Below are 20,218 nucleotides of genomic sequence, written 5' to 3' on the forward strand. Positions count from 1 at the left end.
CCATCTGATCTTCAATAAAGTTGGCAATAACAAGCAATAGGGAAAGGAATCCATGTTCAATAACTGGCGCTGGGAAAACTGGCTAGCCATATACAGAAGAATGAAACCAGACCCCTCCCTTTCACCATATATAAAAACTAACTCAAGGTGGGTTAAATATGCAATTTCTCCATGTAACAAACCTGCATATGTGTCCCCTAAACCTAAAATAAAAGTTGCAAACAATAAATAAAACTCATTTTAGGCGAAAGTTTAAACATGTTTTAACTTTACCAGGGGTTTATCTCTTACAAACAGCAGAGATCACACACACATTCTAGCAGAAAGCCATTACCTGTGCATGTCCATTTAAAGCAGCAGAGATTTTTTTGCCTTCGGTCTGCATACTGTTGATGTGGACATCAACAGGAGTCAAGCCAGGAGGGGGAGATGGAGCCGTGTGCCCATAGGTGGGCACTCCAGACAACAAAATATTAGTTAATGTGGCTTGGGCAGTAGATGGAATCATAAGGTGTGGTATAGCAGAAAAACCTACAACAACATTTTATGATGACAGATATTAGGAAGAAACGCAGATTCAACTATTATTTTTATTAACAATAAAAACATCATTTTTTGTTGCTGCAAGTTCAGGAAAGAATTCAATTTTGACACCTCCGTAAACAGAGGTACTATTTACTGTAAAAACACAAAAGAGTGTTAAAATGGGACAACACCATAGAGAATGTCTTATCCAACCCTCTCATTGTACAGATGTACATGACTACCAGCAAGTTACTCCAACTAGAACCTAACTACCAGGTCTGCTTATCACATCTGAAGATGGTATTTCACTTGTATGAAAAACTCAAACTGCTTTGCTGCGCTTCATTTTAACTAATTGACGTATCAGGGAATTTCTGTTTCAATGGAGTGTGCTTTGAACTCTAATTTTGCCCTAAGAAAACTGAGTCATTAGTAAATTTTATTTAAAAGACTGGTAACACCTAAGAATACACACCTTGGAATATACTTAAATGATACTGACCTGTGGCACTTGAAGTATTAGCAAGTGGGGGGGCCCATAATGTGGGGCTAGGTGTACCAGAACTTGGACTTTGCAAAGGACTGACTGAGCTATTAAGAGCATTCAAGAGTGAGTTTGGGGTTGTTGAAGTGTTCAGAGATAAGGTGGTGGGTCCCAAAAGACCTGTAATAAATGAATATATAAAGTCAATTCACATAAATTTAAGATTTTAAAATAGACATGGCATGAATATTGCCATTAGTAATGCACAATGATATAATCTGATATTTTCTAAATACAAAATATGGATGACAGATTTTCTTTCAAATATTCACATGAATTTTGCATCATAGAGCTCCAAGAGAGGAAGCAGCTTATCCACAAACAGTTGCTATCAGAAAATGGAAGATAGATGTGCCCAGACCAGGATGGCAGTTAGGGTCACTGAACATTACCAGGTGCTTTGCATTCATGTCAGCTACCCAGGATGAACAAAATTCTGCTCAAGTGGAGGCTCATTTTCATTCTTCTGCATAACTCATTTGTCATCCGCTTACAAACCCTTTTCAAACTACTCACATGTAGCAGCAACTAGGGAATGCTTTCCTGTGGTAGGATAGATTTCCTATTTGTCCCCGTTACAGATAGGGTAGGCTATCAGAACAGTTCCTAAATGTATCTCAAAACATATACATGAATTCTCTGGGCCCCATCTCAATGATGAAAATTTTCTCAGAAAAAAATGCTGGTTTTTTTGTTGTTGTAAGGAGTCAATGCTTGATTTAAATAATGAAATTTTCCTTTAGGCATTTAAAATATGTTCTGGAATGAAATGTGGATTTGTATACAAGTTTCCAGGAATACATATAAAGCATAAAGTATAACAGGATAGGTATAATAATGAAAACATTTTAAAAACTCTGTCACTGAATCTTTGCTCACTTGTTTTCTCTCTAGTGCAAGATGAACTCGGTTCCTGCTAAGTTACCTAATTGGCATTTCCTGACTCACAGTCATTGCTATGTTATTATGTCTGTTCAGGTCCCAGTGGAAGGAACAACTTTGGTAGATTAGGGGCCAAGATAAAAAAAAAACAAAACTTTCTTTAATGATGTCTAGGCAGGGCTACTTGGAAAATCAATCATATAAGAGTATTAAATTTCTTAAAAGTTAAAAGCAAGAATAGCTATTAGAAAAAAAAAATGTTAAAGACAGCTGAGAGTATTCTTTTTTGTCTCAAATCAACACTGAATGCCCCAGGGTGATTTGCTAGGAGTACTGATTAAGGAAAACAAATGCAACTGAGAAATGTGCAAGAAAGAAGGGAATCTAGCAAAACTGTAATACAGCAACTAACTTCAGCCTATAAAATAGCAGTCCATAGATGAGGACGTAAATATCACCATGACTATTAAGCAGCTCATTCTGCTTTCTTAACTAAAGCTCTGAGATGATGATGTTTGTTCATTCTTCTATTTTCTATTCCTCACGTTAGACAGAAATACAGGTCTGACCTCAGACTAGATTTCCTTTGTGTCTGGGTAAGGCAGGTCTAACCACTGGAGATACAGGTTCTGCTTATTTTCACCCCCCTCCCCACCCCTCATACAGATTTGCAATTACTTTTTAAAAAGCAAACTGGATAATCTTTATCTCTAGGGACGGACGGCAATATTGCAAATGCAAGAGAGAACAAACATAAATTACAGTCAGCATGCTTACTTCAATCTCAATGGCATTCTTAATTTAGAACCATCACAGCCACTGAAAATAAAATAGTCAGACCTTGATTATTTATGCAAACATGAGAAGAATCTGGGTAATAAATCCACAGAGACTAAGAAACCCCAAAATAGATTGATTCAGGCTGTATGGCTTTTCACCTGATCTTTGAGTCCGAAGGAAAAAAAAAATAGCCTTTAAATGTAGACCCAAATGGTAGAAAGAAAGGGAACCAGATAAGCATTTCCCCAGTGACTGAGACGTGCTGTAATAATAAATTGTATACCTAGTCCAGTGAGTCCAAGGCCTGCTGAAGCTAAGATATCCAGGCTGGGACATGCCAGGCCGGCAGGGCAGGATGCTGGGGATGGACTGGTTGCTATGGTAACCCCACTGCTTTCAAGTCCGAGGAGACATTTCCTTGCTTCATACATATTTAAGGCATTTCGCTCAACACTTTTCACAATCACAGACTATGGAAACACATAATGGGGGGAAAAAAAGTGACATGCAAGTAGTCTACAATGAATGGGGGAGGGGAGGGAGGTGGAAAATGAATACGCTAATAAGAATTCCACTCAGGGGACATATCAATGCTGCTTTTAAATCATCTGCAAATCCTAACCACTTAGTGCTTAAGTTTAATCCTTCTGTTAAAACCCTAAATTATTAGTTACCATTTATTGGGCATGTTCTGGGTTCCAGGAGCTGACAGTAGCTGCATATATGTTCCCATTCTCAGCAAAACCTCATAGAATGGGAATCATTATTCATATTCAGTGAAGTTAAGGGACTTAGCCAAGGTCATGTCATCGCTGTGAAGGGGCAGCAAGAGGATGGGAACTTGGGTTCCCTTTTTATAGCCTCTCATCTTTACACTAAGGCTTTCCCCTTGCATCTTGTCGTTACATACCAAATCAAACTTGTGACCACATATAAACTGCATAATCATCATCACTTATGTTTGACATTTACGGTTTACTAGTTAGCTAATAGACCTTGAAGTATGACTATTCCTCATTGGTGACATATCTATGGCAAAGCTTATGGTAAAATTTCTAAATAATAAATCATTTTTCTTCCTCAATGGACTCATCTAGAAAATCTGAAATGTGAACTCAAAGGGGAAAGCCCTCAATGGACCAAAAAACAAAACAAAAATCGTGGCTGAGAAAGTAGTTAAAGCAGAGTTAGAATGGGGGCCATTTGGGCATCATTAAAAGGCCCTGGGATGCTGCAAGGCTTTGGAGTTCTCATTTACAATCTATTTTTCTCTGACTTCTGCTAATTTCTTACTGAACTCCTGGAATTCTTCTGCCTGTCCATCTTAACATGCACAAGCTCTGTAATGTCTCTCCTATCTTTATCTTTTAGTCCTGGGATCTACAGTGACTCTGGTCAACTCAAATTAGTCACACATGAAGCTTCACGATACATACAATTAACGTCCTGTTCCCTAACTTTAAACTCACTATATCAAGTTCACTTAGAATCAACGCTATCTTTTCCTTTAAAGTTTTCTTTTGGAGAAGGCAAGATCATTTTTCTTCAGTTGGACAGCGATTACCACATTATTTACACATGCCAAATTATATAAAGTACTTATTATATATACACCATTCTATACATATAAGATTTATAGTTTCAGAATTTTAGTGTTATTTTCTTGTTTCTGATTTTTGTTAAATAAAGAGAACATTTCCCTTGTTTACTTTATTCCATTTTCCTTTCTACTGCCCCAAAGGCAACTCATCATGATTTTTGTGTGCATCCTTCTAGACAATGCTTTGTACTTAAAACTGTATAGACATACACATACACAAAAATGCTGCCATTGAGTACATACTATGATACAACATACAACATACTTTTTTTACTCAACACCATTCTCGTGTTGACTCCTGTTTTCAGAGAGTATAATCAGAAGTAGAACTGCTGCAGGTAGGGGAATCAATATTTTAGAATAATGAGATGATCAGAAATTGCTCTTCAAAGTGGCTGTGCTAGTTTAAACAACAATTCTAATGTAGAAATATTCATCCTTCCTCATTTTTACTAGCACTTAATAAAAGATTTATTCTGGGCTGGGCACAGTGACTCACACCTGTAATCCCAGCACTTTGGGAGGCCATGGTGGCTGGATTGCTTGAGCTCAAGAGTTCAAGACCAGCCTGGGAAACATGGCCAAACCCCATTTCTACAAAAAATACAAAACTAGCCGGGTGTGGTGGCACATGCCTGTAGTCCCAGCTACTTGGGAGGCTGAGGTGGGAGAACCACCTGAGCCCAGGAAGTCGAGGCTGCAGTAAGCCATGATTGTACCACTGTACTCTAGCCTGGGCAAAGAAGTGAGACCCTGTCTCAAAAAAAAAAAAAAAATATATTATTCCATTAAATTTTTACTCTACATGTAGTTACTGAAATTTTACAACACTCTGAGGAGAGGTTCCAAGAATGCTGAACTTGAGACAGTTCAGTCCTTAAAGTATTTACAAAAAAGCACAGGCACCTCTTCTTTAAGTCTCCAGGTTGAGCAGGAGACGGCATATAGTAAGTAGTCTAAACAATTTCTGAATTACACTGGGTATGTACACAAACACACACACACACATACACACACAACATGTAAGTAGCCTTATCAACTCTCGGGTAACTTAGTAAAGCCTCAAGTTACCAGATTCCAAATTAAGAACAAATGTTCTTTCCTTCTCATTTAAATATGGAAAAATAATGGTTACTCTAAATGGACTCCAAAAACCAACATATATATAAAGAAAATGATGATCTATAATGAATACTGTCACAAATTTATATTAGATAACTAAATATATAATGACATATATAAGTTGAGTATCCCTTATCTGAAATGCTTGGGACCAGAAGTGTTTTAGATTTGGGGTTTTGGGGGATTTAGGAATATCTGCACTGGTTGGGCATCCCTAATATTAAGGTCCAAAATCTTAAATGCTCCAATGAGCATTTCCTTTGACTGTCATGTCAGCGCTCAAAAAGATTCAGCTTCTGGAGCATTCTGGATTGGGGATATTCAACCTGTATAGAGTAATAGTTTCAAGTATATGCAAATACACATTTGTATGCAAAATAAAACTATACAGCATATGATATGATACATAATTCTCTGGGTCTAGACTCTGAACCAACCTTGCTTGGCTGTTTGGGCTTTGGTTTAATACTGATGAAGACATCAAGCTGTTCCATCAACTGTGCAATGAGCTGTGGATCTACTTCAATTTCTTCCTTCATATCAAACATCAACACAAGAGGAAGACAACCCTAGAAAATGTCACAATAGAATGTTTAGGAGGTAAAAATTTAATCACTAAAACACCTGATAATTTAATATGCCTGCAAATAATGCAATATTTTACAGGTTTAAAGACTAAACTGAAGTATTAAAGTTAAATTATGTAAGTTCACATAGCTTGGAGGACAGGTGTGGCATTAACGTTGAGGGGGAGAAAATCATTTTTGGATGACAAAATTATATGTCTTAAGTTTCTGTTTTTGGCCCTAGATTATTTTTATCCACTGTGCACCTTGGAAAATTCCTTTCTTCTCTAACTTCAGTTTTGTTAGTTACACTAGAAACTAGATTCTCAACTATATCAAGGGTACTAATCTTTGCTTTGCTCAATGACTTCCAGTGGTAGCTTTTGATTGTATATTGAATGAAAACTAAACATGATCAAGCATTTAAAGAGTTCCGCATTTTAGCCCAGACTTGCTTGTCCAACCACAGGTCTTTGTCTGTATGTCTTCCCCTTCCTCCAGGTTAGGCCAGCCTCTCAATAATCCTTTAAGAGGATCTTGTACTTTGGTATCTTAACTCAGGGGTCCCCAACCTTTTTGGTACCGCAGACCGGTTTCATGGAAGACAATTTTTTCATGGACCAGGGGAGGGGGAGGGAAGGGGGGATGGTTTCAGATGATTCAAGCACATTACATTTATTTGGCACTTTATTTCTATTATTATTACATTGTAACATATAATTAAATAATTATACAACTCACCATAACGAAAAATCAGTGGGGGCCCTGAGCTTGTTTTCCTGCAACTAGACGGTCCCATCTGGAGGTGATGGGAGACAGTGACAGATCATCAGGCATTAGATTCTCCTAAGGGGCATGCAACCTAAATCTCTTGCATGCATGGTTCATGATAGAGTTCATGCCCCATGAGAATCTCATGCCACTGCTAATCTCACAGGAGGTGGAGCTCAGGCGGTCATGTGAGCGATGGGAAGCCCCTGTTAACACACATGAAGCTTCCCTTGCTCACCTCCTGCTGTGTGGTCTAGTTCCTAACAGACCACTGACCAGCATTGGTCCGGTCCGTGTCCCAGGGATTTAGGACCCGTCTTAACTCATCAAAGGCATCTTCACCAATATAAATCCTACTTAACCTAATGCAGCTTAAACCTTCACTCCTTCCTGGAGTAAATTGTTACTATTGTCCCTTCTTTTAACTATCTCATTTTTTAGATTTTTCTTTTCTCTAATGCTCTTTATACAGCCTCTGATCTACTGAGTCCAGGAACAATGTAATATACTTTCTCTGATGCACAGAATTTCCAGTGTTAGCCCACTGGGTGCTGGAATTTGTAAATGTGTATCAGGAGAGGTTACCATTAAGCATACTAGGATTAAAACGAATTACTAAGCTGGGAACCGTGGCTCATGCCTATAATCTCAGCACTTTGGGAGGTTTAGGTAGGTGGATCACTTGAGGCCAAGAGTTTGAGATCAGGCTGGCCAACAGAGTGAAACCTCACCTCTACTAATATTACAAAAATTAGCTGGGCATGGTAGCACACGACTGTAATCTCAGCTACTCCGGAGGCTGAGGCATGAGAATCACTTCAACCCAGGAGGCAGAGATTGCAGTGAGCTGAGAACACACTACTACACTCCAGCCTGAGCAACCGAGTGAGACCCTGCCTAAAATAAAAAAAGAAAAAGAAATAAAATACTATGCTCCATTTCTCCTGTGGAAGAAAGTGATTTTTTTTTTTTTTTAATGGAGTCTTGCTCTGTCGCCCAGGCTGGAGTGCAGTGGTGCGATCTCGGCTCACTGCAACCTCAGCCTCCGGGGTTCAAGCAATTCTCCTATCTCAGCCTCTCGAGTAGCTGGGATTACAGGCCTTCACTACCAGGCCCAGCTAATTTTTGTGTGTATTTTTAGTAGAGACGTGGTTTCACCATATCGGCCAGGGTGGCCTCGAACCCCTGACATTGTGATCCGCCTGCCTCAGCCTCCCAAAGGGTTGGGATTACAGGTGTAAACCACCGTGCCCGGCCTGAAAGTGATTTTTATAAGAATAGTGCTATACAACATGGTGATGGTATTTAAAGTATGGGTTAAAGCCTTTTAATTTCTCCCTCAGTTATTTCAATGTTGTGCCATAATATGTGTCATTATTTTTGGCAGGTATGGTCAAAGTGTAAATGTGGATTAATAACCGTAGAGAATATTTGAAAAATTTCACTAAACTAAAAAAATAACATCGAAAGAACTTGTAAAGCAGAAAAAAAATGAAGATTAATTACAACAATTCTGGGATATAAATATAAATCTGACTTGTAGTACAGTATATTAAAAATAACCTGAGAAAATAAGGTTGGCTAAAAAAAATCATTCACAACAAATTTCTTAAAATCATGGATTACAATCTTATTAATGATTCCAACAAGTTCTCATCTGTCAGAGGAATGGACTCAACAATAAAAACTTAGATTTTCTGAAAGTTTCTCAAAAATAAACTCTGCAAGTTAATAATACTAAATGTCACACCTGAAGCTTACTGATTCAAATGCCACTAAAGGTCAAGCACTGAATGAGAGAATACAATGGTGTTTTTAATACAAATATTTGTGAGCCCAGAATCATGTCCATCCATTTTGTTACTATATGATCAATCCATACACTGGGATATTTCATTTCATCTCATTTCATTTTTCATTTATTTCGTTTTTGAAATGGAGTCTCCCTCTGTTGCCTAGGCTGGAGTGCAGTGGTGCCATCCGGGCCTACTGCAACCTCTGTTTTCTGGGTTCAGGCGATTCTCCTGCCTCAGCCTCCTGAGTAACTGGGATTACAGGCATCCATCACTATATCAGCTAATTTTTATATTTTTAATAGAAACAGGGTACTATGTTGGCCAGGCTGGTCTCGATTTTGACCTCAAGTGATCTGCTCACCTTGGCCTCCCAAAGTGCTGGGATTACAGGCATGAGGCGCCACGCCCAGTCAAGGGGTTTTAAACAAATATGGGAACGATAGAAATATTGCAATTATAAATTAGAAGTAGTAAAGTAGTATTGAATTATAACATATAACTTGGCTTTTCTTCCTTCAATAAGTGACACTCCAATTTGTGGCTTAAATAGTATTTTTTAATTGTATCAAAGATTTATGAAATACATAAATGTTTTGGGCTGAAAAAATTTGTCTTTGATGGTGAAATTTAAATTGTATTTTTACTTTTCTGTTTAAACAGAGGACCTTTTTTTTTTTTTTTTTTTTTCTCCAAATACAAACTGCACACTAATATTACAGGTCAGATGAAAACAGTCACCTTCCATCTTTGCCACAAAATGCAGTCAATTATCTCACTATAATGTCTTCCGTGTTTAGTCTAAGTTAAAAAGAAAACACTGAAATAAAATTACATATGCAATGAAATTGAACCTGTTGAAGCACTATGAACCTTACTCTTCTAGTTTATTTCCTTTTAGCAAGAAACTTCCTTATTTGAGGAGGCTTCCAAAGTGCTTTCCTAAATATCACATTAGTACAGTGGGTGCAAAAACATGCACTGTATCCAAAGAGGTTTAAAAACATTGTAACACTTATTTCAGTAACCTTACCATGAGATATTGCCTTGCAAGACAGACAGACTCAATAGTGCCCTGGAGGTAGACGGTGGATTTCTTTTGTGGATTACTGGGATCAGGAAAGTGGATCTGAGCACCTGTTCTCTGCATGATATGTTTGATGTTGCTCCCATTTCGACCCATCATAAAGAGATGATGTTGAGCTGCAATATCTAGTTGTGTGCTCACAGGAATAGCTGATGCTAAGCTCCCAGCAAGATGTTCTAAAAGCATGGCAGTTCCTTCCTAAGAGAAAAGGGTGGGAAGGAAATCATCCTATACATTAACTACCCATATAGAGGCAAAGATTCTATTGCATTTCTAACAGCTATGGAAAAATACAGCATATTCTGCAAACCAAAATGTAGAATGAAGGAAAATTCTAGAAATCAAATTAGTCTAATATTCTTTAAAAATAAAACCCATATAATTTGTACAGACAGGATGTGCAGAATTATCTGAATAATTTACCTTCACAGCACTAGTGTTATTCTGAGACCCTCGTACTATGACAGTAGCACCATACATTCGGGAACGCTGTTTAAATGATACTGAAATATTGTACGTTTGTGATATATGCTGAATAGAGGGGGAATTAGGATCAGGAACTGGTTGAAGAATTCCAGCAATTGGTAGCTCAAACATCAGCACCAAAGGAAGCAGCTCCTAAAATGAAATGATGAGAATCCAAAGCAGAGAGTTAAAGCATTAGACATTCAGACATGTGTATCATTCATTGATTCTTTTCTGAAGATGGATTTTAAAACATAAACTGCCCTTATAAGTTTAGCTACATTATATAAAGTTTTTTTTTTTCCTTTTTTTTGAGTCAGAGTCTTGTTCTGTCACCCAGGCTGGAGTGCAGTGGTGTCATCCCAGCTTACTACTGCCTCAACCTCCTAGGCTCAAGTGATCCTCTCACCTTGGCTTCCTGAATAGTGGGACTACAGGCATGTGCCACTGTATCTGGCTAATTTTTAAAAATGTTTTGTAGAGACAGACGGGGTCTTGCTATATTGTCCAGGCTGGTCACGAACTCCTGGCCTCAAGTGATCCTCCTGCCTTGGCCTCCCAAAGTGCTGTGATTACAGGTGTGAGCCACCACAACTGGCCTACAAGTGTTTTTAAATGATAGGAGCCTTTGGTGAAACCTGAGAGTTTGTAACTCACATTGCCTGTGACATTTTTTCCTTAGGCCTCTTTATGGTCATTGAATAAAAGCTAGAAAAACTGAGTCAGATAAAATCCAGAACATCTCTGAGAAACATTTTCAATGAAAAAAGTTTATAAATAACATAGAAACTCACTTTTTGAACATATACAACAAACATTTAAATAATGAATGCTAAGATAGATATTAAAATAACTTTTGCCACTATTTCCTACTGATTGAACATGATTTGGTTATAAAATGATCAATTATTATATTTTTAATGCCTTATAATGCAAATGTTGCTGACATCAATTTACAATGTTAAAGTAATAAATAGTTACCCGAATTCTCACTCGGGCAGATTCTACTCCTGCTGGTTGTCCCGCTATAGATACCTATAAAAGGAGGAAAATACAGAGTTAGATTTGTTTTAATCAAACTCACATCTGCTTTTCCAGATAATCGATATGCTTGCTACTAAAAGTGTCATCCAGGGACAAATACAGAGGTATTATCCAGAAACTTGTTAAAAATAAAGGATCTCAGGCCCCCATCCAGACCTGCTTAATCAGAATTTGCATTTTAATGAGATCCTCAGGTAATCTGTGTCAACTGATCTATTTCACCCACTGGACTTACTGAAAGCCCCACACCCCCAGGAGATCATCCTGCCCTCTTTATAATTACTCTTGTTCACTGCATTTTCTCCCTTGTGTTTAAGCTCTTTGTATACCAGATACATATCAATATTCAATGACAGAGCTATACTAGGTTCTGAAAATAGTGAACTTCTTCCAAACCAGATGGTACATAATCTTTGCTCCAACATCTACCTGGAGATTTCTTCTGAAATCTCCTGGGCCTTCCCATGACCCACTGACTCAAGTTGTCAGTCTTGGCATTGCAGTGGGGGGTACAGGGGCTCCAGGACACCGCTCTTAGGGCCAATGGTCATGCCATACCAGTTTTTAAATATTCTGAATATTGTCTTTGCTTTTTACTATAGCTTTCTGTCTAGTCCCTTACGCACACATCCCACTGTCACCATTAGTCCCTGTAGAGAAAAGACTACTTATTCATCTTTGTGGGTGACAGTTTCTAGTATTGTGACTAGTTTATAAGACAGAATACTTCCAAATGTCACAAATAATACTATCTGTTCTTCGAGTACTGAAACTGCTTGCATGAGGACAGATGAGTTCCACTGGCTGCCAAACAGAAGAACTAGCACAAATGTGTATAAACTAGAGAGACATAATTAAGGCAATGTAAGAAGTCAGGCACTAATGAATGCACTGCTCCTCAGAAGGTGATCTGGTGTGCCATGGAGGTACCTACTTCTAGGTCTCTGTAGACAGAACCAGGCAATGGATAGGTTTCTGGACTAGGCAAGCTTCCAGGTCCTAAACGATATGCTCTCTCAGCCTTTCTTTAAGGTTCTGTTTTGTGGCCATTACATTTTCCCCTATTTTTTATCAATGATTTCAAGATCAAGAGTTTAGGGCCCATCTACAACTCATCTCCTCAAAAAAGCAAAGCACCTTCAATCCCTTGCAGCAAGTTGTACAATCTACACTATATGTCATCTATGTGATTTTTTTTTTTTTGTCTCACCTCTCACAAAAAAAGATAGGCAAACTGAAAATTAAGGCTGTAATTTATCCCATAAAAGTTCACGTGAAAAGACAAACCACCTGGTTGCTTTTTTCTGCTTGGTTATTCCTGTTGGAATCTGGAAAGTGGATATGGCATCCAGTTTCTTCCATCACTTTTTTAATATTGTTGCCACCTTTGCCGATTACATGTGAATGTTCTGTGTGTGAAACATCCATCTTCAAAGTGACTCGATTGCTCTATGTGAAAATAATGTATTATTACTTGATGTATGAAAAAGGAAAGAATGACATCCTAAATGCCTTTCCCTCAAGGGAATAGTATTAGCAAAAAGTGAGTCAGTGGGAAATTTTATGAATTTCTTAATAAGATCATCTTAATCTATAAATGTTCTCTTGCTATTCTCTGATTATAAAAAAAAAAAGAAATTCTCATTTTAAGACAGATTTGTCAGAAGAAATAGAAAAATTTATTTTTTACCAAGATAATTTTTTGGGAAAGAAGTCTTTAAATAAAGTCAGCTACAGTTAACAGATAAATTACTCAGTCTGTCTTTAAAGACATTACTCATGAAACATTTAATCCAAATAACTAAAAGCAGATGAAAACACAATTACAAGATTGAAGATATGCATGCTAGTGGGACTGTATAACTAAGATGATACAAAACTAGAAATAATAAACCTCAAAACTGTGAATAAGGAAGTTTTTGCAATCACTCCTTTCACAACTCCTATATTACTATATATTGAACTTTACAAAGTAGATCTATTACTCTTACTGGTAGAAAGAAGGGAGAAAGAGAACACAAAGTGCAGATAACTGGCCACAAAATGGCTTAAATAAAGAAATTCAAAGTACATTAGTTACATTAAAGCAAAATGGAAACTTCTAAGACATAATAAATAAAAATGCTGTGGTCATATTGGACTATATTTAATTTGGGGAATTTAGTGCTGTAAAATCATAAAGACTGACAAAATCCTTTCTCATTTAGAAGACTGCTACTGAAATTATTCAGTCTTTAAGAAGTAAAATCAAAATATCAAAATGTTAAAAATAATTTTAACCTTGTGAATTCTTAAATTTTAAATTTACACCCATTAAATATATTTCGATTTTTAAGTTTAGTTCTTTCAGTTTAAACTTTAAAACACACACACAAAAATCCCCTTTTCCTGAAGAAAATTCTAAACTATTCAATAATTATCAGGGGAGTAATTTTTTAAAAACCATTTTGAAGAAAACCAACAAAGAACAGAAAGAAAGAATGAAAACAAAAGCGATCAGAGATGATTCTAATGAAATGCCAGGTGGCAAGACAAAGTGGTTAAGAATGAGACAGCCTGGATTTGAATCCCACCTCTCCACTTAACTGGCTCTAGGGTCCTGAACAAATTACTTAATACCTTTATGCTGAGTCAGTTACGAGGATCAAACAAATTAATATGTGCAAAATGTAAAGTACTTAGCAAAGTGCCTGGTATACAATAAGTACCTGGTATACAATAAGTGATTTAGATGTGTTTGTTAAAGAAAATAAATTCTCACAAATGAGTATAAATTTTTACATATTTAAATTTCCCTGTTATCTCTCTATACATATAATTAGAGACAGAGAGAGAGAGAGAGAGAGAAAGAGACAGCACGTGATCACAAAAAAGAAAGCATCAAATTTCATGCCATTACACACATCCAACACAGAGCTATATAGAAGATCATGTTGGTATTCTACTGACATCATAAAAGCAAATAATCTAATTCCTACAATCCTTATTACTTACTCCATATTAATCAGGGCCAATTTCTATTTCTGAAGATGTACATGTGTACATATATACACATACATACACAATACATACATATGTATGTAGATATAGGTATATGTAGTTGTGTGTGTGTGTATGTATAGTTCAATTACCCAGCATGAGAGAACCTATTCAAATATTAAACAGAACTTTACATCCACTGTAGAATCACATGTGCTTATCTTAAAACCCACCATTACTTTCTCCTGGTTTTTCTTCTCCAAATGGTTCTTTCATAACGGCATGAAGTAGCCCTTGCAGAGACAAGGTTCTGACATCTGAGTGTCCTTAACATTCACTTACTTTTGTGTCTAAGACAGACATGATCATTTCCTTGGCTTCTTTAACATCTTCTTTCTTTCCAGAAACCTTAATATGGGGATCTATAAGAAATAAGAAATAAAAGGCTTGTGCGAAACTCCCAAACTCTTTAAAATTGTTTTAAAAACTCTGTTTTAAAATTGACTTTAGAACATAAGAGGTTCCATAATAAACTCAATATTTGGAGTTTACCATTATTATAAAATTCTAGGTGTGTTATTGTAGTAACAACAGGAATATGGAAAATGCCCAAGTTTTCATTTATCTGTGACTTTCTTCCTTAAAATTAGCTAAACCATTTAAATTTACATTTCTTTTTTCAAAATCAGTATATCATATAATTGCAAAATAAAAATATCATAATTTTTTAATAAACTGGATTTATTAATTGAGCTCCTGCTACAAATCTCCGCCCTGTTCTAAGGGTTGAAGTGCATCAATTCACTTAATCCACAGCACAGATTCATGAGGTTGTTTACAGAGGAAACTAAAGCACAGAGGGGTTTAGTAACTTGTCCCGGAAAACCACTCAGGAGTTTAGACATTATAATCCCATGTCTTCGAACTCTGAATCCATTCTATATGCAATAACTTAATTTAAAAGACATCACTACAGTGAAAGCTAATAGAAAAAAAAAATCTTAACTTTCATTCAGGAATATTTAATTCAATATTTATCCAAAATTAGTATTGAGTGACTAATATTGTTTACTACTGCCACTAAACTTTCTATAGAAAAGCATTCATTCATTCACCAAACTTTTCTGTACTTCTACTATGTGCCAGGCACTGTTCCAGGGACGAGAGAATAGATAAGTAAAGAAGAAAGATCCCTGTCTGCAAAGAATTAGTCCACATTAACTAATTAATAATTAGATAATCAGAACATACATGTTATGAAAAAAGAAAAAGGAGAGCAAGACAAAAAGATGAGCAAGTACCAGCTATGAGAGAGTCTTGAGGAGTATCAGACTTCATAGAGAAAAGGAGATCTGAGTAAAGGCTTAAAGGAGGTAAGACACTTGGCTGAGCTGGAACCTTCCAGGTAGAGGGAGATATCAGAGCCAAAGCCTCAGGGTGGGGACCAGCCTTCTTAATTCCCTCTTCAATCAGGTTTTCAAGTTGCCCAGCAATCCAGGTATTCCCTTATTTTACAGGTCAGTCTGACACAGACCAATATCATTCTAGGATAAGTCAAAAGTTCTATACCCATTAGCTTTATGATAAAACTGAATTAATATAGAGATAATTCATTATGATTACCATAACCACTGATCATGTCTCAACCTGAGTGCCTACAATGTACTGACTTCTTGGCTAAGTCTTTTATGTCCTGTACTATGCATCAAGTCAGCAAAGAGTCAGTAAATGTTTACTGAGCACCTTTCACAATTTACCACCAGTTCTGCCTGAATCCTTTAACTCCTAAAGCATCTATTCTCTAGGATAAGGAATGAGAATCACTGGCTGGGGATTTTTTCTAAACCACACATACTCCCCTGACACTGTGATCTCCCACCCCCATCCCACAGCCCAGGTGAAAATGCCACAGAGAGCATATATTCTTATGTTGCAAGTGGGCAATTGCCACCCCCCTCACCAAAAAAGAAGGGAGGAAACCATTTTTCTTAAAGCTACCCACTGTTAGGACCAGGATGGTAAAATCACAGTTAGTAACAGTGCACCAATCTTCAGAGTTCAGGAATGCCTCTGGCCTCCCGGGGAGATGTTCAGCAGCTGTGCTTAATTTGAGTCTCTGTCACCACCTCCGGTCCCCACCCTTTCCTGGTGGCTGCTCGTGGTCTCAAGCACCCTTCCTTACCCTATTTTGTAATCCCTCCCCTGACACTTAACCTGTCACAGGGACACTGTGAAGGTCAAAGGTCTTAAGAGTGGTTAAAACTTTCCAAAATGTTAAGCATCAGTGATTATGAAATGAGGGGCCTAACAGCAAGGCACAAGGGGTGTCTGACCGACATAAGTTAGGAGAGAGAGCCCAACAGCATCTCATTCGCATTGCTTGCTCTCTAATGCATCCTAACAAGAACCAGGACTGCCCTTTCTCTATTACACTCTAGCCAACTTTTATCACACTTAAGTAAACAGACAGATCATTTTATTCAATAATTCTTATTTCGTCCATAATAACTCGGCTAGGCAATAGGCTTAAAGGAGGTAAGACACTTGGCTGAGCTGGAACCTTCCAGGTAGAAGGAGATATCACAGTCAAAGCCTCAGGGTGGGGACCAGCCTCTTTGATTCCCTCTTCAGTCAGGTTTTCAAGTTGCTGTCTACTTTCAATCAGGTTTTAAAGAGCTGTCTACCTTCAAAATTTCACTCTCAGCTATCCTTAACTTTGGTTTAGTTACTGTTGGCTGACAATGAAGTCAACCTCTACTGAAAATGTTCGCTACTACTGTGGGTGATTAGAGCCCAATGTTTCTCAGAACATGGCTGTTAAAATACAGGTTTCTGGGCCTTGAGAACTCAGTAATTGGCATTTTATTGGCTTTTCAGGTGATTGTTAACTTGAATAGCAGATTAAACCACATAGATATTTCAATTGTAGTCATTTATGTATTGGTCTTACACATACTATACAAAATGCTTCTTTAGGATGAATTTGTATTTTTCCCACAGAATAAATTAACTGTAAGTTTTGAGTGCTATGATAATCTACAAATGTATTACTTTACAGGTTGATCACATTAAAATTCCTATGTATACAGAAAGGGACGGGGAGCCTCATATCCGATTTAAGAGAGAATATGATTTTCTTAAATCAAGAAAGAAGATGGTTTTCCACCATCTTTGCATCAACAGAACAAGCAAAATAAAAAGCAAATGCCTCAACAGAAAATACACTTTCATTCAAAGTGAAAGGGCACCATCTAGTGGCCAAATATATAAATCATCGGTGGGCACAAAGGTACATGAGCATGCATGCACAGACAGTCACGAAAATGTAACACATCTACCTCCAGGGTCTGAATTAGTGCTTTTTTGGAAAGTGGTTCTTCAAATAGTCAAGCTTAATAAGGACAGAGAAAAACAAACATGATAAAATTCCAGTTTAGTTTGCGATAGTGGCTAGCAGCATTGTGTTTTTCATTTCCTTTTTGGCTCTTGCTTAAAAGATGCATACAAGATGTGTCCTTTTTTCCAGGTTGATCTTAATTTATTGATTTCAACTCCTGAAATACAGGTCTCTGTTTTTCAATGACTGTTAACAGTTTACAATTCGAACATGTCTGTGTAATACCACAAGGGATTAAGATTTCCTTTAGATCCATTCTGTAAATACTTGACAGAGAAAAGTCGAAGTATTAACCACATTAATAAACATAAAATTGAGGAAAAAGTCAGCTGTAAAGAGGGTTAGAGGATGGTATAATAGAAAAATAGGAAATAAGTGTAGAGCTTCTCCCTCCCAAAATGAATTGCTTTGAAGAACTCCAATTTAGGCATGAAGGTTTTGAGACATTTACTCTTAAAAATATATATATTATTACTTTAAAACCAGCCCTCAAGTTCCCTCAACACAGGGGTCATGTTTAACTTGGTTTTGTAACTACCACAGTGCCAAACAAGTGGTAGATACTCAATAAGTTGTTGTAGAATGGACAGGTGGCACCTATAATTTAGGAAATAGCTAAATACAGAGAGAGGAGATGGAAGTCTATAGAAAGAGTCTAAAGCTCATATCCAAGGTGACTGTGTGTCCTGTACTTTCCAAAAAAGTTCTGAGCGCAAATATTCTGATCTTAGCACCTCTTTAAAAATACAAAAAACTGTTAGATATTCATCTCAATTTTTGGTTTTTAGATTCCTGTCCTACCCATCTGCTTACATCTCTCTGGTATCATCCTAAGGAAGAGAAAGTGACCAGATGGTAATCCAATGTTCACTAAGTAGTAGGAAGCTGTAATGGACATGCATATGAAATGGGTATCTTATATGTGAACAATGCCAAACAGAAAAAACATGCCCCTTTTTAAAAATGTTAAACCTTTGAACACAAAGGTTCTTGTGACTTTCATATGGATATTTGTAAGGACTTAACAAAGCAACAATTGTCATAAGGATCCCTGCTAAAAACCATATTTTCAATAAAAATAAAGTATTTCAATATTTAAAATTAAAATTTTATTTTCTCTACCTTACTCTATTGTAAGAATACTGAATGTTTTTATGACTTTATGTGAAGTTTAGTTATGCTTTTAAAAGATTATCTCTTGGTACTCTGGTTTCTACTCTGTGGTTTTCCATTCTTGGAAACATTCCCACCCCTGGAAACATTAGTGAATATTTTATTGCCTCTTCCTTCTTTCTTCAGGCCCCTAAACCTCCTTCCCACTTCATTCCTATTCCACAGCAAAATCTACAGAAAACACTCATGTCAGCCATTTGCATTTATTATGCTACAGAGAGTAATGTGCTATTGCCACATGATGAATTTAAGTCAATCTTTCATCAACAATCTGTAGCCACTTTCCTGTCTCCATGATTAAGTGCTGCTGAGAAAAAGATTCAACCCCCTAAATTCACAGTATTTCTTCCACCCTCGGCATGTACATTTAGAGACAGAAAACAACAGAAAATCCCTTGACCACCTTCCCACCCACAACAAAAACAAAACAAAAGTTATCCTATCAGAGTTGCACTTTTGTTTACAGGGAAAAGTTCCGTATATTATAAATGGCTTCAAATCTGGATGGCTGTGGTACATATTATGTACATAAACAAAACTGTCAAACAGACGAGTGGACAGAATTTACCTTCCCCTGGCATGGAGCTCTTTCACATTTGTTTCAAGTTTGATTTCTTCCAAAAGTGCTTTACCTCTGAAACAATATAATCAAGACGGGCATTACCTGGGGCCTGGATCTGTCAAGAGTAGCCAGTGTTGACAAACACTGAGGCACAGCTCCAACTTCCTCTGAGATTCTTTGCAACTACTGGGAATATGTCAACAGTTGGCAAGTAGTTCCAAAGTAATAATGGCCAAAATTTTTATGTAAGAAAGAATGTAGCCCTAGGCTTACAATTTTGTGAAAAAAATCTCAGGGTGAAAAAAAAAAAGGCGTCAGAAAAAGCCCCAGGCTTCTCAAGGGCGTTGGTTCACTTGGAATCATATAGGGAAAAGCTAGGAAAAGCCAGAATGTATCACACAGAATGTATTAACTTTTAATGCCTTTGACGTTGCAATTGACTGCAGATTTCCTTTATGATGTGGTGAAAATATGTGGTGTCTACAGTTAATCGCAATTTAGCCATAAACAAGCTCTGTCACCTTGGAAAAGTCACTGAATCACTTGAGTATAGTTTCCTCAAAAAATAAATGAGGAAATTCAGTCAGATCACTGCTATATTTCCATATAAATGTAAATTTCTTTGGTATAAAATAGTACTATAAGGTTCTTAAACTAATAAGCAACTTTATTTTATAATTTTTGATCACTTATGGTGGGTAGCTCACTTAAAATCTAAAATGTTTCCAAGAACCTTAAACTAGCCTAAATCTTGGTGACACATCTACAACTGGCTTTCCTCTTTATTTTGCACATTTTAAGAATGTGTGATTTTTGTATCAAAGTGGATGAAAGGCAGTGTTCACCCCACTGGCATTTCCTGAATAATGTGCTTTTAGGCACAAAACAAATTCATTGACAACCCATTACAAAGACGAGATTCTATTTC

At 37.0% G+C, this 20,218-nt stretch overlaps 1 protein-coding gene across 5 annotated transcripts in view; it reads right to left on the bottom strand.

Annotated features, from left to right (window-relative positions):
• BICC1 (BicC family RNA binding protein 1) overlaps window positions 1-20,218 on the bottom strand; it is a 333,565-nt gene that overhangs the window by 31,920 nt on the left and 281,427 nt on the right. For all 5 annotated transcript variants that reach the window (XM_077946728.1, XM_015147586.3, XM_077946727.1 and 2 more), the window contains exons 4-12: window positions 14,501-14,580; window positions 12,470-12,628; window positions 11,117-11,170; window positions 10,094-10,288; window positions 9,617-9,868; window positions 5,891-6,022; window positions 3,015-3,201; window positions 1,028-1,189; window positions 335-531 (exon numbers count right to left, since the gene is read on the bottom strand). In XM_077946728.1, coding sequence (XP_077802854.1) covers window positions 335-531; window positions 1,028-1,189; window positions 3,015-3,201; window positions 5,891-6,022; window positions 9,617-9,868; window positions 10,094-10,288; window positions 11,117-11,170; window positions 12,470-12,628; window positions 14,501-14,580 — 1,418 coding nt within the window. The remainder of the gene's footprint in view (window positions 1-334; window positions 532-1,027; window positions 1,190-3,014; window positions 3,202-5,890; window positions 6,023-9,616; window positions 9,869-10,093; window positions 10,289-11,116; window positions 11,171-12,469; window positions 12,629-14,500; window positions 14,581-20,218) is intronic.

This window comes from Macaca mulatta, chromosome 9 (genome assembly GCF_049350105.2).
Source record: "Macaca mulatta isolate MMU2019108-1 chromosome 9, T2T-MMU8v2.0, whole genome shotgun sequence".
Lineage (NCBI taxonomy): Eukaryota > Metazoa > Chordata > Mammalia > Primates > Cercopithecidae > Macaca > Macaca mulatta.